At 41.6% G+C, this 25,119-nt stretch overlaps 1 protein-coding gene across 1 annotated transcript; it reads left to right on the plus strand.

The window, feature by feature from the left end:
• Positions 1 to 23,514, plus strand: scn4ab (sodium channel, voltage-gated, type IV, alpha, b). Its single transcript, XM_084924862.1, has 30 exons — positions 1 to 159; positions 243 to 380; positions 2,377 to 2,495; positions 2,587 to 2,676; positions 3,758 to 3,886; positions 4,233 to 4,324; positions 4,481 to 4,753; positions 4,827 to 4,890; positions 4,978 to 5,119; positions 6,868 to 7,068; positions 7,137 to 7,245; positions 8,213 to 8,451; positions 8,581 to 8,652; positions 8,732 to 8,833; positions 8,953 to 9,309; positions 10,867 to 11,068; positions 11,160 to 11,401; positions 11,593 to 11,692; positions 11,842 to 11,996; positions 13,709 to 13,882; positions 15,096 to 15,218; positions 15,306 to 15,590; positions 15,765 to 15,818; positions 17,315 to 17,452; positions 17,533 to 17,637; positions 17,730 to 18,000; positions 18,131 to 18,752; positions 18,845 to 18,989; positions 19,068 to 19,145; positions 20,241 to 23,514. The coding sequence occupies exons 1-30, from the start codon at positions 28 to 30 to the stop codon at positions 20,589 to 20,591; spliced, it is 5,304 nt and encodes a 1,767-aa protein (XP_084780988.1). The 5' UTR covers positions 1 to 27; the 3' UTR covers positions 20,592 to 23,514.
• The last annotated feature ends 1,605 nt before the right edge of the window (positions 23,515 to 25,119 follow it).

Below are 25,119 nucleotides of genomic sequence, written 5' to 3' on the forward strand. Positions count from 1 at the left end.
GTTCAGGAGATTCTGCATGATGCCAACATGGCACCTCTTTTGCCCCCTATTGGTTCAGAGTTTTTTAAACGATTCACGCCAGCATCACTGGAGGAAATCCAACGGCGCCATGAAGCTGAAGAAAAGGAATGTCAGATAAGAAAGGAGAACAACATTGAGGTATATAATATACTGACTGATCAGCTAAGGATAAGTAATCAGGACTCTGAAAACATATAATCCATACTCTGGCTGTGTCACAGATTGCAGAGGAAGATCTTCCTAAACCAGCCAGTGACCTGGAGGCCGGAAAACCTCTTCCCCTTATATATGGAGACCCACCTCCTGAGTTTCTCAACACCCCACTGGAGGAGTTGGATCCTTTCTACCAGTCGAAGAAGGTGTTTTTGTTTAAAGAAATATATGTTTGAACATAAGGATGTCCATAAGTGTACAACACATTTCTGTAATTGTATTATCATATCTACGGCCATATGTTCTGAGCACTCAGGTGAAGAGAGGAGCTGAACTGCCAACTGATCACCAATTGGTGGTGAGTTGGATCAGGTAGCAGGGGCAGATGCCAGACACACCTGGCACACCCAAATATATCATGGGGGTGTGCTGGAAATGTTCTACACCTTCATTGATTAGGCTGCTGCAAGGAGATGCAGCTGCAAAGCGGTTGATACCTCTCGTGATCCCTAATCAACATTGTGGACACCAGAGGGGAATAGAGCCACTGGGCCATTGGGCTTGGTTAGCCTGTGGGACTCCACAGGCAGCTGACAGGTACCGACAGGCCAAGGGGAACTCAGGATATAGCTGAAGCAAAATCTCACAAGGGGAAAGAGGTGCTGAAATTAAACTGTTTATAGCAGGGTGGGTTGTTGCTTACTCCAGCTGAGTTGGTCATAGAAAGGAATACTTTGAGGGCATCCTGAATCCTATTGGCATAGCTTCTGTAGAGCTAGCAGAGTCTGAGAACAAGGGAAGGAATTGGGCTTAGTTAGCCTAATACTAGAGGTGAGTCACTGACACAGTTAAGCAGTTCCTTGGAGGCCTGGCTCCTAGGGTGGATTAGGTTCACCATGAGTTTCTAAAGGCCCTGGATGTTGTAGGGCAGTCACGCTAATGGTAAAAACACAGCCCTTTTCTGCGGTGCCGAGGTGCCACGTTCCCAGCCACCATCGATGAGTCGGAGGCCCCCGGGAGAATTGGTGGGGGCGCGGGAGATGTCGTCAGTAAGTTGGGAACTATCGCCTGAATGCTGAAGCTCCTGGTAGCCAGGAGAATGCGATCTGCTTCTTCTGCAAGTGAGTGGTAAACCTTCGCAGCCAGCAGTGCTCTCACTGTCAACGTAAATGAAGACAGAAAACCAAACAGCAGTGACTGAAGTTGGAGGACGAACGCAATTTTTTTTTCCACACAAAGAGGGTTCCCGATGGTTAGGAACAAATGTAATCACATTGCAGGATGCTGTTAATGGACCAATTTTCAGTCAGGAGAACAACTGCAATAGAAGGTTAGTCATTAACATTCTGCTGCATGGGCTGGGCTGTAGTTACATTGTAAGGTTTTAAAAACTGAGCTTAAAAAATGAATAGTAATGGTAAAATCCGAGAGAGGCTGACAGTGATCACTGACTGTTTCAGATTAAATAAAACAAGATACAAAGAGAACACGCTAAAAACACAACAGCCTTAATAAATGCAGAGTAGTTTGGACCCAGAAGCAGGATTCATCAGGTCATCACTTAACGATCGGATATTCCACCTGCTGTGAATGGTTTAATGCAGTACAGTTGTTATTATTATCACTCGTCACATCCTGTTTATGACAGTTAAAATAAATAACATTCATAAGAAAATTGTCTGTGTAAACTGTATATGGTGTTTATTAGGCCGATACTACTGTACTTTAATGTCGTTGATAAGGATAGTACTCCAAGAGCCATATATTTTATGAGGTGGTACTCATTGTGAAAAGCTTGAGAACCACTGTAGTAGGGCATTCCTAGTTGACACACCTGCAACACAATGTGGAGCTCTGGGATGGTTCCTCTGGATTGGCAGACTGGGAAGGTGGTCCCCATCATTATGAAAGAGAACTGGAGGGTGGGTGCTCCATCTATACAGCGTCTTGAGTTTTCCTGGAATTGTCTATGTCAGGGTACCAGAGACAAGAGTTCATTTGTTACTAGAACACTGGATTCAGGAGGAGCAGTTTTTGTCATGGTTGAAACAATGGACCAGTTCTTTATCCTCTCGAGGATATTTGAGGTTGTGTGGGACTTTACCCAACCAGTCTACAAGTTATCATTTGATACTGATGGTGAGAAACACCATACCACCTGTCTGCCTGTCACCTGTGTCTCACCTGTCTGTCTCTCTGCAGACCTTCATTGTGCTCAGTAAAGGAAACGTGATCTACAGGTTTAATGCTGAGCCCGCCTGTTACCTGCTGAGTCCATTCAACCCACTCAGGATCTTAGCCATCAAGGTCCTCATTCATTCATATCCTTTACGATAGTTTACACCCTACCTGCATAATGTCACAGTATGCCTTTATGACAACAGGATGACATTTTTTTCTTACAAATAAAACTTTATTCAGTCTGTTCATTATGGTAACGATTCTGACCAACTGTGGGTTTATGACGATGAGTGACCCACCAGCATGGAGCAAGACAGTCGAGTGAGTCCATGCATGCACGCGCGCGCGCACACACACACACACACACACACACACACAGACACACGCACACACACACACACTCTCTAAAGTGACATCACGTTTCAGGTTATTGTGTGGGGTTTTTTTTTTCATGTTTTGTGGCTGTCTGAGATGACCCTGGAGTATAATCGTGGGTGGGTCTCTGCAGATGTCTCTATGACACCACGTGACATGTTTATCAGTGAGCACAGAGATTCTCAGAAAGCTGAGAGAAAGATCTGCAACAGCTGGAAAAAGTGCTCTGAGGGAAATGTTTTGGAAAAACCCACGTTCCCTCTTTTGACTTCTTGTATTCCAGCAGCGATTCTTAGTCTCAGCAGCTTTGGTCATTTGGTTGTTTAGTTCGCCCCAGGCACGTGGTTACAGTACCATGTTGAAGTCACATGACACATTAAAAACAATAATCAAACATTAAGCTAACTGAATCAAAGTTTGTTTGATTTAAATCATAATTAAGTGTCACAGCTCTCCTTTACTTTCCTCGTTTCACTCTGCAACCTGATTTCTGCTGGAAGAATATATGTAAACTCTCATTTCCCTCCATGAAATGTGATAAGAAAAAAATCCTGATCATATTGTAAAACTTCAGCAGAGGAAATCCTGTTTAATCGTGAAAGTAAGAGCACGCATATATGTGAAGGCAACTCTTAGTTTGCTACAAAGCACAAGGACTGGGTGCTGAAGGTCACTTGGTCTGATGAGTACAGGTTTACCTTGTTCCAGAGTGATGGAGACATGAGAATAAGAAAACAAGTGGGTGACGTGATGCATCCATCATGTACACAATATCACTAGTACCTGCTATACAAGCCAACCTGATCAGCTGAGTGAGATGGTCAGGTGATGAGAGGTGAAATGTCCTCACAAAACTGTCACTTTCTTTCCAAACTCCACCATGACCTGGATGACCGATACCTACACAGACATATGTAATGGTCAGAAATCCAGTGTTAAGTCCAGTTGGGGATTTTGCTTTGCTGCTATAATACCCTGCTGATATGAGTTTTATGTTTTTTATTTTCTCTGTTTCCTTGTTGAACAGATATGTGTTCACAGGCATCTACACATTTGAAGCATCTATCAAAGTTTTGTCTCGAGGATTCTGCATCGGAGACTTCACCTTCCTCAGAGACCCGTGGAATTGGCTGGACTTCATGGTCATCAGCATGGCGTAATAATCAATCATACACTTGATGTATTAATCAGACAGCATACGGTTCATAAAATAACTGGCTTTGTAAACGGTGCTTTTTTATTAAGATGTAATTTTATTTCATTTTATTTGGCAAAATGAAAAAAAGAAGCCTCAGAAGCAGCTTTAACTGTAAAAGCAAAATATTTTATTTTAGATGGAAGCTATTTATATTCCATCTTCATAGTTAAATTTCAAACAACATTTAGTAATTAAAGGAAGATGATGCAAGTGACGATGATTAGAATGATTACAAAGGTGAAAAAAATTATGAAAATAGTGACGATGATAAGAGATGAAGGTGTTGATGATGTGTCTATTCCAGATATTTGACGGAATTTGTGGATTTGGGAAATGTGTCGGCATTGAGGACATTCCGAGTTCTTCGAGCTCTTAAAACGATTACCGTCATCCCTGGTCAGTGTGTGTGTGTATGACTAGATGTTGGATGTTAAGTGCAACTAAAAAACAAAAAACGTGTTTAACCACCAAACAAACTTCAGCGATTTTCGTCTCCCTGTAGTGATGACTTTGATGTTTGTGATTAGACTTTAACACCCATCCAATCCGCAGGTCTGAAAACAATTGTTGGAGCTCTCATCCAATCAGTGAAGAAGCTTGCTGATGTCATGATTCTGACAGTTTTCTGCCTCAGTGTCTTCGCTCTGATTGGTCTTCAGCTCTTCATGGGAAACCTGAGGCAAAAATGTGTCCTGATGCCACCACCATTTCTTAGCAACCACACGTCAGACAGTAATCTTAACACCAGTTTCTATGGCAATGACACTTACAGCAACAACACGGGAAGCAGTAACTTTGACTTCTACGAGTACATCAACAACCCAGGTAGGAATACTTTAAGGGTTAGGATTAAGGTTCTCTGAAGAACATAGCTGTAACCCCAGTCTGTCTGTCACAGAGAACCATTACTACTATCCTGGTCATGCTGATGCTCTGCTGTGTGGAAACAGCTCTGATGCTGGGTATGTCAACATAATGATACAAATAATAGTAAATGGCAATAATAGTAATGTTAACATGAGCACAGATGATGACAACAATGTGTCCAGGGTCTGTCCGGATGGTTACGTCTGTATGAAGGCAGGGAGAAACCCAAACTACGGCTACACCAGCTACGACACTTTCGGTTGGGCGTTCCTGGCTCTTTTCAGACTCATGACTCAGGACTTCTGGGAAAATCTGTTCCAGCTGGTCAGTAACTCGCTGGTCCACTATAGGCTGTTTCCACAAACTGTAAAAATGGACACATCCTCCATGTAGAAAAAGCTGCATACTTTCCAATCAATCAGGAGCCATTTGGTCTCTGCGAGAAAGTAAACCGACTACTTAACTGGCTTTTGAGTTCACTAAACTCTTTCCTAATGAAAACTGATGTTTGGATAGAAGCAGTTCACACCAATTATCTCAAGTTGCTTGAAAATCTACACCCTACAATATTAGAGAGCACTCTAACAGCAAAATGCTCTATTAGGATGGTGTTATGGCATTTAAGATAAGATGGGACCTGATTGTTTAAGACCTTGTATGTGAGGAGCAGGATTTTAAATTCATAATAAATTTAACCCTCTCAGGCTCAAATTAAACTTTTTGTTGCTAATGCACAACCAAGTCCTGCAGTGGTACTTCTGAGTAAAAAAAACTCATAAAATATGTATGTGGGGTAATCAGGTTGTTAGTTTTTAACTGTTGCAAATCGGCAACGCCTGCCTTGAGAGGGTTAACAGGGAGCTAATGAAGAGAAGCCAGTATGGGGGAAATTGGCTCTCTTTATCAATATAATGTGTCTGTCTCTGTGTGTGTGTGTTTATTGTTGGTTTATTCATTTGTAAGGAACCCCATTAGCCTCCACAACAGTGGTTTCATGTCTTCCTGGGGCCCAAACCATCGAATACAATCAAATTTAAATGTCTGTGTGTGTGTGTGTGTGTCTGTGTATGTGTCTGTGTCTCTGTGTGTGTGTGTCTCTGTGTGTGTGTGTCTGTGTCTCTGTGTGTGTGTGTCTGTGTGTGTGTCTGTGTCAGCCTGTATGTACACAAACCTCTGCATCCAATTCTTGTTTTTTAAAGTGATTTATGATGTGTGACATACAATCCTTCACTGCAGTTCACCGATACCATCAAAAGCCCTAAAATACTACGAGATTCATGCTCATGATGGATGGAAACTTCTGACCAATGACTACTCTACTGATGATGATTTAAAATATTACGTAGCTCCATCAGACCTGTCGTGACTGATTTTCACTTCAGTTCTTGTGTAATTTGGCATACTTCAGGCTTTTCACTCTGTTTCCCACAACATTGGTTTGTCCCTTGAGTAAAGAGCTTTTTATGCTTTAATGATTTATAGGTTAGAGTTCAGAGGCTCAATACACACAAGAAAAAAATTTCATTTGAAAATGGTCAGGGACAAGGACTGGATTGAAAATGGATGAAAAAACATCCAATGTAAAAAGAAGAACTTTGAAAAAGCTTGAAAAAACGTGAAAAACTATTGGTCAAGAGCATTTTTTAAATTACAAGACAATCTGGCTCCTTGGAAGAAACATATGGAGAACTTAGGGATGCCATTTGGACATTACATCCATTTTTGAGATACAGTCTGTTTCCTGACTTCCCATGATGCATTGCCATGTTACGTTTCATTCGGTTTCATTTAGGATGAAAAATATTTGTGTGACGTTTGAAATATTTGACAGCTTGAAACAGCATAACTGCAGATATAAACATCATAAAGAGAACAAATACACCTGTGTGACGTCAGCACAGAGAAGGGCCATTTACCATTTTACCAAATAAACACAAAATAAATGAGTGCAGAATTAAATGAGAACATAAACAGGGCAACAGTGTCATACATCTTATATATTATGAGACAAACCAAGAGCCAAAGCACATACAGCAGTTCCGCCCACCTGTCCTTCTTTTGTTTCTATGCAGACGTTGCGAGCCGCCGGTAAAACCTACATGATCTTCTTTGTGGTCGTCATCTTCCTCGGGTCATTTTACCTCATTAACCTCATCCTGGCTGTGGTCGCCATGGCGTACGCCGAGCAGAATCAAGCCACCATCGCTGAAGCCAAACAGAAGGAGGAGGAGTACGCTCAGATCCTGGAGGCGCTGAAGAGGAGAGAAGAGGAGGTCTGATCACAGGCATGAAAACTTGCACAGGATCATTTAAACACAGCTGAATCTTTGTTTTATTACAGCAGGCAACCAGGACGGCAGAGCTGTTAGAGGATGCAGACCCAACACTGCAGAAGAAAAATTCATCTACAGATTTAAACAGCCACAAGCTAGAGCACAATGCAATGGAAGGTACATACACCTGTGTCATGTTACCTCTAACACAGAACCTGTGGGATGTCCTGTCATTATGACCAACCAGGTCAAACTGTTCAGAGGTAGACGTCGAGCACCTTGCGGGAAAAACGCAGCTGGTCGTGTTCATTTGAATGGTCCCTATGTAAAGTCTCTTTAAAAGCATTTTGAAGTCTCTGGTAAAATCTCTGTGCTATACTAACAGTGTTCAGTGGCTCTGTGGTGTAGTGGTTAACACCTGGCCTTATATGTGAAAGATCTTTGGCTTGAAAGTGAAAGGAGGCACAAAATCCATCCTCAGTGAGTCCAAGTTAGCATAAACCCAGATAAACATGAGGGTTCAATCAGCCATCTGTCCCAAATCACAGCTGCTGCAGCTGAAAATACCAACCTACAGTGTCCAAATAGCATCATCTCCAATGTTCATAAATGTCTATAGTCATTGTTCAGCTGCTTTCAAATACATTTGGTCTAAAATGTTTACAGGCACATTAATGAGCTCAAATCAATTGCAGCTTTCATGTATTTCCCACAAACAGCAGAAACATGTTAAACCAAAGGTTGAATTTAACTTTGAGCTACTGCTATGCAGCAGAAGGTGAAATGAACAAAGACTCCAGAGGAGAGATTTAAACCACAGTGGTAATGAGTAATAGCTACAGCAAGAACAAGGGAGATGAAAATTAACCTTCTTCACCTGGAGATAGAAATTCAGTCTAAAATTTTAAACAATCTCGCTTGACTTCTGATCTCTGGCTTGTGACAGTATGCAGGGCAAAAGCATAACACAAACAGAAAGCCTTCACTGTACTTATAACCTCTGTGAAGCTCTTTGTCTTACAATGAACACTGCATAAATCCCATTTAATTGTTCTGTGACATTTGTATGTGATATGTGCACGTCAGGACCTTTAGAGAAAATCTCAATAAAGCTCATGCTTCACCAATCAGCTGTGACTTTCAGAATTTGAGGATGACCAGAGGCCGTGTCCTCCATGTTGGTATGTGTTCGCTGACATCTTCCTGAAGTGGAACTGTTGTGGCTGTTGGCGATGGCTCAAGCAGTGGCTCTTCATCATTGTTATGGATCCGTTTGTGGACCTCACCATCACCATCTGCATCGTCCTCAACACTGTCTTCATGGCTATGGAGCATTATCCAATGACAGAGGAGTTTGAGGAGCTGCTGAGTGTTGGGAATCTGGTCAGTGATAGAGTCATACAATGTGATCCTGATTAGATGCATTCAGCTCACATGAATGTTACACTCTGTTAAACACAGTAAAGATCTTAACATATTTGGATGTCTGACCCCTCACCTCTAAACCCCCAGGTCTTCACAGGTATCTTTACAGCTGAAATGGTCCTTAAGCTTCTGGCCATGGACCCGTATTACTACTTCCAGGTCAGACTTTGCGTTTGTTTACTGATGATTCACAGCTGTTCCTATAGTAACATTTTTGTACTTTTTGTCATGGCTGTAGGTGGGCTGGAACATCTTTGACAGCATCATTGTCACCATGAGTCTGGTTGAACTGGGATTAGCTAACGTTCAGGGCCTATCAGTGTTACGCTCATTCCGACTGGTCAGTGCATCATCATCATTGTCATTACCATCATCACTTACTCAGAAAGTGAATGAAAAATGATATTAGTGCTAGTCTGTCTTCTCACCCTTATCTCACATGCCTCTTCACCTTTACAGATGCGAGTATTTAAGCTGGCCAAGTCCTGGCCAACCCTGAACATGCTGATAAAGATCATCGGGAACTCGGTGGGGGCTCTTGGGAACCTGACTCTGGTTCTTGCCATCATTGTCTTCATCTTTGCTGTCGTCGGCATGCAGCTGTTTGGGAAGAACTATAAAGACTGCGTCTGTCGCATTGCAGAGGACTGTGAGCTTCCTCGCTGGCATATGCATGACTTCTTCCACTCCTTCCTCATCATCTTCAGGGTGCTGTGCGGTGAGTGGATCGAGACCATGTGGGACTGTATGGAGGTGTCGGATCAGACCATGTGTCTGATTGTCTTCATGATGGTCCTGGTTATTGGAAACCTGGTGGTGAGTATCTGACTAGAAAGTACTTTTTCCTAAATCTGTTTCTTATTGTTTCAGGTTTTGAAAGTCAAAGGTATATGGTGACATTTACAGAAAGGCAAGCAAAGACGATAAACCCAGCGTTTTTGTTTTAACACAAGCCTCATCAACCATTCACAGCAGATTTTTTTTTCCATGCTCTTTCTATCTAACATTCACATGCATTGATGCATCAGAGATTAACCTGAGGTTAGTATCTTGCCCAAGGATATTTGTCATGCAGATTGGTGCACATTGGTGCACTGGTGGTGAGATGGTAAACAAACCTGGTGTACCCAAACATGAGGGTGCACTAGGAACGTCTGACAGAGGCCCAAATCCAAAAGCTCTTCAACTCCCACCTCTGGCGGAGTTTTTAAGGCATTCTAATGGAGGTTGGTGACATTGAGTTCCATTAGATCATGTTCCACACCTCCACACCATTGCTGTGGTTACTGCAAGGGGCTACGGCTGCAAGGGAAACACGGGAGATCAAGGGAGCTGTCAGGCAAAAGGAGGTGTCTTATTGGGCTTGGTTAGCCTGTGGGACTCCAGAGGCAGCTGACAAGTGCTGGCAGGCTAAACGAATTGGGCTCTGACAGTGGCTGATGCAAAAACTTGGGCGTGGGACGAGTTTGGTGAGACCATGGAACAGCACTTTTTGACGGCCTCATGGCGACTCTGATAAACCGTCTGATGACTCACACAACTGGTCCGTGGCTATGCCCCTGGGGTGGACAAGATTTGCCCTAAGTTCCTTAAGGCTCTGGATGTTGTGAGGCTCTCTTGGTTGACACGCCTTTGCAATGTTGAGTAGAGTCCTGGGACAGTGCCTCTCATTTCCATTTGTGAAAAGCTGGAAAAGAGGGTGTGCTCCAACTACAGGGGGATCACACTCCTCAACCACCTGGGACTCACTCTCCAGTATCTATGTCGGGATACTGGAGAGTGAGTCTGTTCATTTGTTGAATTTTGGGTTCACAAGGAACAATGACATTTTCTCCTGGTCACCGTCACAGGATACTCAAGGGATGTGGTCAAATGCCTTCTCCAAATCCACAAAAACACATAAATATGAATTATGAGTTGTACATTAGCTTGCCACAATTGCTTTGAGGCTGTCCAAAAGTGCTGTTCCATGCTCTCACCACACTCAAGTTTTTTGCATCAGACACTGCCAGAGTCCAACTTCATTTGAGCTGCCTTTGGAGCTCCACAGGCTTGCCAAGCCCAGGCCAAGTAGATTTAAATCTGCTTCCAGAGATGATAGCTAAATGCACCCACAAGATGCCAGTAAATCAAAGGATGACGTAAACAAGCAATGAGAGAAGCTTTGTGACAGAACACTGAGATGTGAGGCGAGAGATTGCTTTCATGTTTTGGTTTAATTGATATTGAGTTATAGGTTTTACTGAGCAAGCAGTGCCTGTCTTGCATTCACTGATAAAACTGTTATTTTTTCATTCTGAAAGTGTTCCTAAATTAGTTTCTTCTTATTTTAGGCCATGAATCTGTTTCTAAAGCTTTTCCCTTTTGTTGCAGGTCCTGAATCTGTTCCTGGCCTTGTTGCTGAGTTCTTTCAGTGGTGATAATCTAGCAGCTCCAGAAGATGAAGGAGAAAACAATTTACAAATCGCCATAAACCGGATTAACCAGGCTGTGGCCTGGACCAAGTTCTGGATCCTGGAACACATCTCGGCTTCAGTGAGAAATAAGAAACAAGTCAACCAAGACCAGTCCAGTGGTACAAGCCATGTTTCAGATGTTTATTGTTTATTTGTGTTATGTGTAAAGAAAAAAAGCTTTAAATTGGATTTAATGTCCATTTACTTTAGCAGTCAGTTGTGAGGAAGACGACACAATGATGAAGGAGGTATTACCTATGACCTTTGTGACCTCAGATGAACCAGAGCCCCATGACAAAGCCTCTAGCTTTAACCATGGCATCCTGACCAGTAACTACCATAACATTGCATCCCTGCGGGTCCCAATAGCCGAGGCCGAGTCCTACTTTGACATACGTGAAAATGAAGAGGAAGAGGAAGATGACCTGGATGGAGAAGAGAAGTACTCACAAGTAATCCCTGTTATTGTTCCTTTCTATTCTATGGACCTTTTTTCACAGCAGCATGACGCAGTAGCTAGTATAGGTAAACACAGGTAATTTAGGCTCTGCTCCTCTATTAATGTCACTAGTGTTGGATTAGTTTTAGTAATTATGTATTAGTGTTGTCTTTATCAAAGTTTAACTGCTCTCTTTTTGTTCAGGGCGACATGTCATCAGTCTGCAGTACTGCAGATTTTCGTCCTGAAGTCCCAAAGGAGGAAGATGAAGAAACAAACACGCCTGTGGACTGCTGCAGCGACAGTAGGCACATGCATGCGTTCATAGACACACATTAGCGATTGTGATTATAAGGTGAAGCGTTCCTTGTGGACCGACTGCAAAGTTAAATGTGTGCTGTGATTTCATTGGCCAATTCAAACACTGCATTTGTTTGTTAATTGATATTTCAGAGTTTTACAGTGGCTGTCCACTCCTGGACATAGACACTTCCCAGGGCCGTGGGAAAGTCTGGTTTAATTTCAGGAGAACTTGTTTCACTATTGTAGAGAACAACTACTTTGAGACATTCATCATATTCATGATCCTGCTGAGCAGCGGTGCTCTGGTAAAACCTTCATTTCTTCTTCTGAGTTTTTTATGTTTTGTTCTGCTTGTAATATTTTTGTTTTATTAATCCTCATAATTCTGATTGCTGCTCAGTTTTCTCAGTGCTGATTGGTTTGTTTTGATCATGTGACTGAGCAGGTCAGAAATGACTGGTTCGTATTTGTGCAGTGATTACTAACCTGTGGAGACAGTGTGGGCAACCACATGTCGGCTACTAATATGTCTGCTTCAGGTTTTACAGGTGAGATATAACAAATACCCCTACATGAACACACGACAACTCAAAGAAACACCTTTTAATCAGCATTCAGCATCAAGTCAATTAAACTTTTATGAAGCTCAGTTTCAAGCTGCTTTCGTGTTATTGAAATTACTGTTCCTGGAACACTACAGGATCAACAATTGACTGGCCCACACGCTTGCCTAACCCAAATGTGATAGAACACAACCGGGACGTTATGTTTCAATCCATCCAACGCCGCCAGGTGGCACCTCAGACTGTCCAGGAGCATCATCTTATCAGAGAGAGGCTCTGACATTGTCACCCATGCATACAACACAAACTACAGAGTGCCATTTGTTGGTTGCTGCAATGAAATTTCAGCAAAATAGACCAGCCTGCTGCATCCTTTTTTCAGTTAGATTTTCAGGATGTTGTCTGTAGGTAGGTCTGGGATGGGCAACTCCAGGGTTAGGGGGCAGGTTGCAGGTTTTAGATGCGTCCTTGATCGAATACTGCTGATTTAAATGGCTAAATGACCTCCTCAGCATGTCGTGAAGTTCTCCAGAGGCCTGGTAATGAACTAATCATGTGATTCAGGTGTGTTGACCCAAGGTGAGATCTAAAACCTGCAGGACACCGGCCCTCGAGGCCTGGAGTTCGACACGCTTGATGTAGGTTGATAATTTTAATTTCTATCAAACATTGTGGCATCCTTTCACTCCTAACACATTACCCAGCTCTTATCGGTACAGATATCCAGTGTGGTTTTTTTCCAACTGAGGACTAATGTGTTTTCACAGTGGTCCTCTAACTTTTATGAGTAGTGTACAAAAATGGGTAAGGTTCAAACTTTATTTTTTCACTATGTAAAATGTGCAACTGGAACTTCTTGTTCAGAAACGGATTATTCTGCACTTCCGTTCTCCTTTTCATTTGAGATGATTAGGCTTTAAATAAACTCAGAATTTAAGTGACAGGTTAACCGAGAGGTCAGGTTTGAATGCCTGAGTGAGTGACATGATAAACTCTTAGTGTTTGTAACAAGTGTTCTGATGGTGCCATCACCATCAGTTTGCTGATGTCTGAAACTGAAGAGAAATATCATCTTAATCTTGAAAATACCTTTGCCTGGAATACCTGGAACTACCTGAAAATACCTGCAAGATACAATCCAAAGTGACCTGTGAGCTCTTTGGTGTGATCAGAATGGAGGCCTTTTTAAAAAATAACTCGCCGTTTAAGACAAAAAGAACCAAGTCCTTTACTGTTGAGCCACTTTTTTGTATTTTAGCAAATGAGTTTGGTAAAATTATCAGAGGAATAAACTAAAGCAGTATAAAAGTGTTTGTGTCTATCAAGTGTAGAAAGCAGTTTAATCTTGTTGAAAATGTCTGTGTTGGTTTATTTTAATAAATATCACTCTACAAGCGGATGCACTACACAGTGAACTCCTTTCCATGTGGTGACTAAAGCTGATTTGAAAACAGGCTTTTGAAGATATCTACATGGAGCAGCGTCGGGTCATAAAGACGATCCTGGAGTATGCGGATCAGGTGTTCACCTACGTGTTCGTGGTGGAGATGGTTCTCAAGTGGGTCGCCTATGGATTCAAGACCTACTTCACCAACGCCTGGTGCTGGCTTGACTTCCTCATTGTAGATGTAAGAACAGAATGGATGATTACCAAAGATGCTGTTGATGTTTATCTTTTGTTTTTCTATGATACAACTGACAGACATTATGAAACATCCCAGATAGAAATTAAGATTGTTTTTGTTTGCTTATTTTAAATTATTACATACTTTGCATCTCATTAAATGTGCACTAATTTCTATAAACAGGAATGTGAACACGGGAGGTTAAAAATTCTACTTCAATTTCACTGAATCAACAACAGTCTGCCTGTTTGACCCACACAGCGTTCAGTCACTGTTCCTAGTGTTTTTGCAGGTTATATTAAACACACAATGCTTCATGTACTTCACACTCGTCTGCCAGTCCCCGATGTCACTAAAAAAGGGAAAAGAGTTCATCAGGCTAATTTCCGCCACCTGGAACTTAGCTTTCCTGGCACTGCCCCTTGAGCCCGCGGCACCACCCCTCCACTGGAGTGGAGCTAAAGACCTCTGCCTTACCTCCACATATTTTAAACACAACGAGGGTTTCTACAGACACAAACATGGATGTCCATGGCTCCCCAGTGTCTCCCCAGACACTTGCATATAGTTTAATAAGGAGAGATCATTAGAAGGATTTGAACATAATTTATTGATGTTCAGAATTCAGTTTGAGGTATTTGGTGGTTCGACTACAATGGCCCATCACAGCAGAACGGAATCCCACTGGTGATAGGGATTAGGGCTGGACCCCTAGGAATCTTGACGCTGGTGGTGGAAATGAAGATGGAGACTTGAACGGAGGCTGAGTCATGAGAGGTGGTGATGGGGAGGAGGAGGGTTGTACCAAGGGGTCTGCAATGGAGTGGGTACACAGTGAGATTTATAGTACCCACAAAAGATGACTGGACTAGAGCAGTGATGTCAAAATCAGCTGCACAGTGTGGGAGAGTTAATGAAAGCCTAGATTAGCCGCAATACCGGGAAAACAGACAGATATGTGACAGATATTCCTTATTGAACTTGTGCATAAGCTTCATTAGGGAGACTCCACCACAGTAATAAGGACAGGTTTCCATTCCTCCAGGTTCATGGAGAAACTGCTAATAAATCTGAATATTTCATACAGACTTCTGTTCATGCACAGCTTGTTTTAAATCAGTGTTTATTCTGGGGTCCTCACACCCTGTGGCGTAACAGTCTACTTTAGGAGGACATTAGTACTCTGACTTCACCACCAGTGTCATTTGTCTTTCAGGTGTCTCTGGTGTCGCTAACAGCAAATATCCTGGGATACTCTGAGCTGGGAGCCATCAAGTCCTTGCGGACCCTAAGAGCTCTGAGGCCCCTGAGAGCCCTCTCCCGCTTTGAGGGGATGAAGGTGGGGCTAGCACATGTCTACAACCCTGTCAAGAGGGTCTCAGGCTGCTAGTAAATTTGTGTTTGACTGGTTGCTTTCTCACTGCAGGTGGTGGTTAATGCTCTGGTTGGAGCAGTCCCATCAATCTTCAACGTCCTCCTTGTGTGTCTGATCTTCTGGCTGATTTTCGGCATCATGGGCGTGAACCTGTTTGCAGGAAAGTTTTATTACTGCTTCAATGAGACATCGGAGGAGTTGTTTCTCCCTGAAAGGGTTGACAACAAGACCCAGTGTTTGGCTCTGATTCAGGAAAACTTCACTGAGGTCCGCTGGAAGAACCTGAAGATCAACTACGACAATGTTGGAATGGGCTACCTGTCTCTGCTGCAAGTGGTTAGTCTGAACACCTGTGACTTCACAGAGAAATAACCCAATAGCTCAATACAGAATAATTCTACTGACCTCACTGATCAGATATTACTGTCATGATGTTTTGTGGGTCTTTACCTGCTGATTCTTGCAGTAGATGAACAGCTGAAACTGATGTTCAGGACTTTTGTCTTTCAGGCCACATTTAAAGGCTGGATGGATATCATGTATGCAGCAGTAGACTCAAGAGAGGTCAGTTGTACTGAAACGGTTACTGAGACTGTGCTGATACCGATGCACAGATCTCCTACTTGTGAGCAGATTTGTGTATTTAAAAATGAAGTCTGATGGAAAGGGACAAGAATTTTTCATGTCAGAACGTTTCCGTGCTTCTGAGTTATTGTGGTTAGTCGGGTAAACCTAAGAAAAACATTTAAGCCATCACAACAGTTTAGCTTATTTCATTTTGTTGGATTCCTAAACAATGCCCATTAGACGGTAAAGGAAATCAGATATCTAATGGCAACCAGTGTTGGGGAGTAATGGAATACATGTACTGGTGTTACGTATTTAAAATACAAAATATGAGTAACTGTATTCTGTTACAGTTACCATTTAAAAGATGATATTCAGAATACAGTTACTTTGTTGAAATAAATGGATTACATGGTGGTCTTTTCCTGTTTCATATGTTTGGCTATGCTCTATTTTTGGTAATTCCACGCCGGTGGAAACCCAAACAAAACACGCATTATGAGGCTCAAATGTCTGTGTCTCTATCTCGCGGCCCATGTTACCTCTACTTGTGGTCCGCATAATAACGTGAAGAAATATTATTTTAAAATGTATTATTCAAAAAATGATTTAATATGAATGCAATAGCAGAGTGTTACAGTCATAGCCCTAAAGCATGTAGCCTGATGGGCAGTGTAGTCCGTGCTGCAGGGAGAATGGACTGCTGTACCCGTTATGTGTCTGTGAGCGCGAGGTGGGAGAAAAAGGAAAAGTACGAGTTGTCATCGAGCAGAAACGGGAGCTGGAAGCATGTAAATATAATAATAACCACTGCAGCCAAACAGAGTGCCTGACGAGCCCAGTTGTAAGTAAGCTATTAAGACTAGACTGTACAGTGTTCGTGTTTCCTCTGAAACAATAAGCTCCATTGGAGCAGCCTTTCAACGCCTCTCTCTGTCTCTCGCTAGCAAAGTCGACCCAGACAACAAAGTAAAGCTAGTTTTCAGCTACGAGCCCGACACGAACCCGACGTATTAGCCAGAGGTCCCTTTACTACGGTTCGGAGCCACGGACCTGTTTTATATACGAATAGTTTTCTATACGAGATCGCTGCAAAAAGTGCAGCCTTACCTAATGTCCACCTACTGTTACTCATTTATATTAAGATTTAAACATCTAGTTGGTGTTGGTGTGGAGAGTAACCTTCAGTAATAGTAATAAATCACACAGCAATAGGACATTCGTGTAGTTGTAAAAAGCATGATCATATATTAAGTAATCCAAAGTATTCAGAATACGTTACTCTCATTGAGTAAAGTAACAGAATACGTTACAAAATACATTTTGAGGCATGTAATCTGTAGTGGAATACATTTAAAAAGTAACCTTCCCAACACTGATGGCAACACCCTAACCCCTGAAATAGTGTCCCCAGAGAATGACATCAGTCAACAGTTTTCATTCTCATCCTAACCTTTATCTTGGTTACCATGGTTACATTCTTGGGAGTGTAGGTGGAGTCCCAGCCAATGTATGAGGACAACCTGTACATGTACCTGTACTTCGTCTGCTTTATCATCTTTGGCTCATTCTTCACCCTCAACCTTTTCATCGGAGTCATTATAGACAACTTCAACCAGCAGAAAGCTAAGATAGGTTTTTACTCACTGACATCAATCACTTATTACTGGATTTCTATTTGCCAGCTGACTGTGTGTTGTTTTTTCTTTACTTGGGAGGAAGTGATATTTTCATGACAGAGGAGCAGAAGAAGTATTACAACGCCATGAAGAAACTGGGCTCTAAGACACCTCAGAAACCTATCCCACGGCCTGAGGTCAGTTTGATTACTCCCTGTGAGCAGAAAACAGGATTTAAACATTTGGGATGGAGCAAGATTTAAATGGTTCCTTTATTTTTTGTGTCCAGAATAAGTTTCAGGGTCTGGTCTTTGACTTGGTGACCCAACGTTTTTTTGACGTTCTCATCATGGTGTTGATCTGTCTCAACATGGTGACTATGATGGTGGAAACAGATGAGCAGAGCAAGGACAAAGAAATCATCCTTTACTGGGTCAACCTTGTTTTCATCATCATCTTCTCCACAGAGTGCGGTCTAAAGATCATCGCTCTGCGGCAGCACTACTTTGCCGTCGGCTGGAATATCTTTGATTTTGTGGTGGTTATATTTTCCATTGCAGGTGAATCCATGTTTGAGGAAACTGACAATATTTAATATTTTTGTTTTTTAATTCACACGTTAATAGAAGAATCTCATACTTTCTTTTCCCTTTCCACCTTCTTTCTTTTTTCCTTCCGTCCTTCCTTTAGGCCTTCTCCTTGCTGACATCATAGAAAAGTACTTTGTATCACCTACGCTCTTTCGTGTGATCCGATTGGCTCGTATTGGCCGAATCCTTCGTCTTATTCGTGGAGCGAAAGGGATCCGGACGCTGCTCTTTGCCTTGATGATGTCCCTTCCTGCTCTCTTCAACATTGGTCTCCTTCTCTTCCTCATCATGTTTATTTTCTCCATCTTTGGTATGTCTAACTTTGCCTACGTGAAGAAGGAAGCGATGATTGACGACATATTTAACTTTGAGAACTTTGGAAACAGCATGATCTGCCTCTTCATGATCACCACATCAGCAGGATGGGATGGTCTGCTAAATCCCATCATGAACACGCCCCCAGACTGCGACCCAGGCTTTGAAAACCCAGGAACGACTGTCAGAGGGAACTGCGGCAGCCCAGCATTAGGCATTGTTTTCTTCACCACGTACATCATCATGTCCTTTTTGGTGGTGGTTAACATGTACATTGCCATCATCCTGGAGAACTTCAATGTAGCTACAGAGGAGAGCAGCGACCCACTGTGTGAAGATGACTTTGAGATGTTTTATGAAACCTGGGAAAAGTTTGACCCCGATGCCTCACAGTTCATACATTACAGGTGAGTCCACCTGTGTTTTAGTCTGGCTCTAATCTGAGTGTGGTGTTCTCTCTGTAAGAATTAAGTTCTGTGGATTCTAATGTGTTCCTCAGTGAGCTGTCAGACTTCTGCGATGCTCTGCAGGATCCTCTGAGGATTCCCAAACCCAACGCTGCCACCCTGATCCAAATGGACCTGCCTTTGGTACCCGGAGAAAAGCTGCACTGTCTGGACATACTGCTTGCTCTCACTGCACAGGTAACCTCACCTGCTCACATTTACAGCTTATTCTATTGGATCTTTATTATATTATACTATATTATATTACATTTATAGGTTTTAGGTGATTCCGGGGCCATGGACGCTCTAAAAGGCAACATGGAAGACAAGTTCACAGCCAACAACCCATCCAAGGTTCTGTTCTATTCTATCATAAAGTCTTTACCAGTGTCATGTACAGTTCTTGGGAGAGTTTGCACATGGGCATATTTAAGTACCAGTAATTGGTTTCCTTTCAGTACTGCTTTGAATTTGTGTAGAAGCTGTTATTACATCTGAGACCTGTTTATAGCTTAGCTTCATGCTTAGCTTGTCTAAATTTTTATTTCATGTTGAGATGTCTAACAGTCACACAAAGCTCTCATATACACGTAAATGACAAGTGACAAATGAATCTGTGGAGAAATCTTTGGAGAAAAGAGAAAAATGCAAAAAACGTAAGTATGTTTGATGTGTCAGTCAGAATGAGTATGTTCTTTGGCCAGACCAAAGACCCAGATAAACAATCTCATAAAATCAAAACTTACATATTCTGGCAACCAGAGCTAGAGTTAGGATTGGTGTCTAATGAGGTTAAGATGGTTAACCTCTGTGTCACGGCCTTTTAAGCTTCAAAACAGAATAATCCAAGAAAAGGCCTGAGGTGGCAGCAGGTGGTTTGTTTCAGAACGCACTTCCAACGTGACTCTTTGAAAAATATATGCTGTTTATTTCTTGCAAAATTATGAACCAAATCATTTCTTACAACTTATAAACAAAAGTTAATCTAATTCCACAAGTTCACAGAGTGGTCAAAAAATCTTTTTAAAAACGCTCCCGTCTCACCAGCTGACAACAAGGAAAACATTTCCACCAAGCATGCTCTGAGTTAATGCGAGGGTCCAAACAACTTTTCCAAAATTAAACTTTTAATTACAGACTTTAATAGCGAAATAGCTTAAGTATGTTATAATGGATAAAAATTATGATTCACAAGAATTCAACAAAAATGGCCACAACACATTTCTGTCCTGACGGGAAATGAAGAGACATATTTAGAAGGCGATTCGTGGGCTCTTCATGTGTCGGTGAACATGCAGCAGATCAAGCTCAGTGTTTTTGTAACAGAGCAGCATTTTTATCTGTTCATATTCAGTTAATGAAGAAAAAGAGTCAATTGGTCAAAAACATTTTTGACAGCTTGTCAGAAATATTATTTGTCTCTGATGCTGTGATCATTATGACATACAGGAGTCATATGAACCAATCAGCAGTACTCTGCGGAGGAAACAGGAAGAGGTAGCAGCGACAGTGATCCAGAGAGCGTACAGGAAGCACCTCCTTCAGCGGGGCAAGGTCAAACGGGCATCCTACAAATACGGAGAGAAGCTGGACGGACGACAGGACAAGCCACCAGAGACAGAAGCAACTCTTTCTAAAGAACTGCGTCAGCCGTACAGCGGCAGCCACGAGCAGACGGCTTCAGGTCAGGTGCATCCCACCCGGGTAGAGCTTCAGAGCGAGTTTGTTCTCCACGCCGCCCCGCCGTGCAGCACTCATGAGTTTGTTCAAGATGAGAACCTGAGGGAATCTGTCGTGTGACAGCACACCTGTTCCTCCAGTTTCTCCTCTCACCTGTGGAAGCTGCAGCTGGCGTTCTTTCTACAAACTCAGCAGAGACTCTGTTTTTCCGGTGTGTTCGGAGGTTAACACCATGGTTAATGCCCTGTGTGACGTCAAACTTTGCAGGTGACCCTGATTATTGATTGTTTCTGAGTCACCTCAATCGACTCAAATGTTATGACGGATGTGTTTGAGATTGTATCTGAAACTGCCCGAGACAGTACTCATTAATTCATAACAGGCATGTGCTACTAACCTGAACCTAAGAGCTGACAGCCAATGAGAGTACAGCATGTTAGCAGGTGAAGAAGTTCTGGTTAAAGTAGTTCAAATATAACCACATGTTTACCTATTTAATTAACATTTCATCAACAAAAGACTCAACCTACAAGTTGTTTGTATTCCCAGTTCTTAATACTTCCAGTTTGTTGAATGCAGCTGCAGGTGCTTTCTTTATGCAAAATCAAAGCTTCTGCAGAGTTGATAAAACGGGAAGTGTTGTTTTACTGGCTGAGGCAGCTTGTTTGCTGTGTGCTGACACTGTTCCTGATTGGTGAACATTTCTGACACACTAATGACATAAAAGCAAACACCCCTCAAAGACTGCTGCACACCTTTTTAATAAAACGTGTCCATGTACCTGGAAATGAAAAGAAATAAAACTGTTACACTGAAAATGGACAGCCAATAGGAACAGGCTGTTTTTGTGATGTAAACAGTGTTTATTCACTGAAGAAGAAGAGAAGTAATTTCTTTTTTCTCTTTTTATGGACTCTGCTGAGTTTCAGTGATCCTAAAGCCTTTGTCTCTTCTCAAAATACATTTATGTTGTTTTTTACAGACTTCACTTGCAGGTGAACTTTGTCAAACTGTCTTCTTGTTGTTAAGAAACTTTTGCTTCATGTGGTGGATGAGTCTCAGCAATCTGAGTGGTCAGTTGGATGGAGGATAGTTGTGACCTGCAGTAAAACAAAGCTTCTGTAAGTGTTGTCATGACGTTAAGTTTTCCGATTCGCAACTGCGCTTCCACCTGGACGCTAAGTATTCACACCTTCAGATTTCTCTTCCTGTCTGGCTCAGAGGGGACAGCTGCTGTCGAGTCTAAATGGCCAAAGTTCAGAGAGAAAGACAAGAAGAGCAACAGCTGACCAAGGATCACATACACACACACACACACACACACACACACACACACACACACACACACACACACACACACGTGTTCTGGTGTTTGTGAGGACTTCCCAGGACCTTGACCCTGAACTTGAACCCAGTCTGAACCTTTAAAGCATTGCCCGGGGGCAGGGTCTTCAACTTACTGTTAATTAAACTAATTTAAGGTTAGTCTGTTTGCACTTACTGATAATGACTTCAAAACTATTTTAATCATGTGAGCAGTAAACTGTTGACAGAATAAGTTTCTACTCTGTCGCCCCCTGCTGGACTTACTCTGCTACAGCCCCTTCTAAATAAAAGCACGAGGCATGAGCAACCAGTTCAGTGGTTAATAAAATGCATCGGGTGACATTATAATCTTCTGACTGATTACAGAATGAATCCAGTGCACACCTGGTCTCTGCTCAAGGCCACTCACATATTCACTGCGTCTCTATCACCATGGAGACAAGATGCTAATTAAGATGAATGAGTTTATTTCCTGACAGTTTAAATATTGAAGCTGCAGGAAGGTCACACAGTGACAGTTTTATAACACACACACAGATTGTTAATAATCATGAACAGCTTTCTGTCCCAGCCCGATAAACCAACACCGTTCCACTTGGGTCGTGTTAAGTCAAGTCAAGTCAAGTCAAGTCAACTTTATTTGTCAATTCTGCCACATGTACAGGACATACAGAGAATAGAAATTTCGTTACTCTCAAACCCTAGATTAAAAAATGCAAATAAAATAATTAAAAATAAAAATTTAAATAAATACAATACAATTTTACATATAACAAGAAAGCTATGCAATATACAATATACAATATTCAAGTAAGGATAAATGACAGTGTTAATGTTCATTAATAAACTACTGACTGAAATCTGAAGACGGGCCTGTAAAAGAAATAAAAATGAAGAGTTTTAATAAAGTGTTGCTCTCAGCTCGGTTTGCAGGAGCTTTGTCAGGTGTGTTTCAGCCTTTAGGACGATCATGGATGAATCTGATGGCAGTCACAGAAATCCCAAATGAATGAGGAGTTACTCTGGATCATCTCTGCAACAGGGAGAGAATCTCATTTGAAAAGGACTTCCTTTACAAGCTGTTTTCTCCCGTTTATTTGCAGTTATTATCTAATGAACTGACAGGTTTTATTTATCTAGCAGACAACAGATTGGGTAAAGTATGTAAGATAATCTGTTTGTAGTCCATCTTTCAGACATTTGGCAGCTATGTCAACATCACAGTAAGAAGCAGCTAGATTGGGATCACCAAACTTCTCTTTCCTTCGTCACATTTGACAAGCGGGAAAGGCGATCGAAGACAGAGGTGCAAGTCTTTCTCCTTGGTCTCCTCCTGCAGCTGATGTTCGGCTGGTTTTGCTTTTGTTAGCTCTAATCTGAGCTGCTGTCAACTCTTCGGATGAACTCTTCCTCGTCAGACAGAGACTTACATCAAAGAGTTTGGTGTTTTTTGAAGAAACGTTATTGAAACTTTATGGGTTTTTTAAATAAAAGATGATAAAAAAAACGTCATTAATGAGAAAACACGTCCCTGCACAGCCTCAGACCAGTCTCTCTATGATTTCCCACTTTCATGCAGTGTTGAATAAATTCAGTTTCCTGCGTGATTGCTGACCGCTGTGAATACATTTACAAACATCTGACCGTGTTTTTCACTTGGTTACATCTTGTTTTCAGTACATGTAATAACATAAATATTCAGGTCAGCTGTTTATTAGTTTCTGTGCTGTTTTACTCTTTTCAGCAGCTGAACAAATGTCAGTTTATTGAAAATAAACATATTGAAAAAGATATTGAAAATCTAAAAGTCAAATTTTCATTCATTATTTTTTTTTATAGAAAAACTCTTTTGACAGGGTTGAATGGAGTTTTTTATTCACCGCATTGTCAAGATTTGGAATTGGTGATAATTTTTGTAGATGAGTTAAGACACAGGGCTGAAAGCCTCTGTTCTCACCAATGGGCTGATGTCCCCTTTTTTTAATATCTCCAGGTCTACCCGTCAGGGTTGTAGTCTTAGCCCTGTTCACTATCTTTTTGGAACCCCTGGCTATTAAAATTAGGGAAGATTCAAGTATTGTGGGTGTGAATGGAGGGAGGAGAGAACATAAATTATTTCTATATGCAGACAATATTTTGGTGGTGTTTCAGGACCCTACCAATTCTATAACAAAATTGCTAAATGTTATTGGTGAATTCTCTAAGTTATCAGGCTACAAAATTAACTGGCATAAGTCGGAGGCAATGCCAATATATCAAACATGTATTGCTAATTCATTATCAGCTTTCAATTTCAATGTGTTACAAAAAGGGATGAAATACTTAGGAATAATACTTAATCTGAATGTTGATGAAATTATGAATGATAATGTAGGAAAACTACTTACTACGATTAAAACTAATTTGGAGAAATGGGGTAAGCTGCACTTGACACTATGGGGCAAAGTAAATACGCTAAAGATGGCAGCAGCTCCTCTGATCAATTATTTCATTGGAATGATACCAGTTTGTATTTCACCTCAATTTCTCCTTATCTTTCCTCATGTGGTGCATTTTCCATTGTTATACCTCTCTGACCTGTCTTCCCCATGTGATGTTTTGTGTAATGTATGTATGGTCGGAGGGTAAGATGGCGCCGCCATTGCGTGCAATAGGTTGGCAGCCTTATGAAATTTCCCCTTGTGGGACTAATAAAGGTATATCAATCAATCAATCAAATTTTCGTAAGATGTAATAATATGATAAAACCCTTTCTTTGGGATGGTGGTAGACCGCAGATCAATCCTGGTCGACTGTACCAACCGAGAAAAGAAGGGGGTTTATCCCTACCCAACACAAAACAGTACAGCATCTCATTTGAAATGTGCAAGCTGTGTAAACACTGGGCAGCAATAAATTCAGACCTAGACTGGGTTCTAATGGAACGTGAACTGGTCTTTCCATTCACTCCCATTGAGGTGTTGGCTCAAAAACCAGACAATAAAGGGAATAGGATAGATAACCCTATTTTAAAGTTTTCAGAAATGGTGTGGTAAGAGCTGTAATCTCTCCCCATACTTTCAAAAATATGCACCCCTGTGACATAACCCAAAAATAAAAATAGGTAAACAAACAATTTATTGGCCACAGTGGCACAAAAAAGACATTAGGGAAGCTGGAGGTAACTGTATCCAATCTAAAATTCTCAGCAGGTACTATTAAACACCAATGAGACTTTATAAAATGGGAATTATAAGTAAAGATGATCTGTGTTGGAAGTGCCAAGAAGCAAAATGTACATTAGTACATGCTTTATGGTAATGTCCACTGGTCTCCCCAATAT

Source organism: Perissodus microlepis, chromosome 4 (genome assembly GCF_051167445.1).
Source record: "Perissodus microlepis isolate ML-2025 ecotype Zambia chromosome 4, ASM5116744v1, whole genome shotgun sequence".
In the NCBI taxonomy this organism is placed as follows: Eukaryota; Metazoa; Chordata; class Actinopteri; order Cichliformes; family Cichlidae; genus Perissodus; species Perissodus microlepis.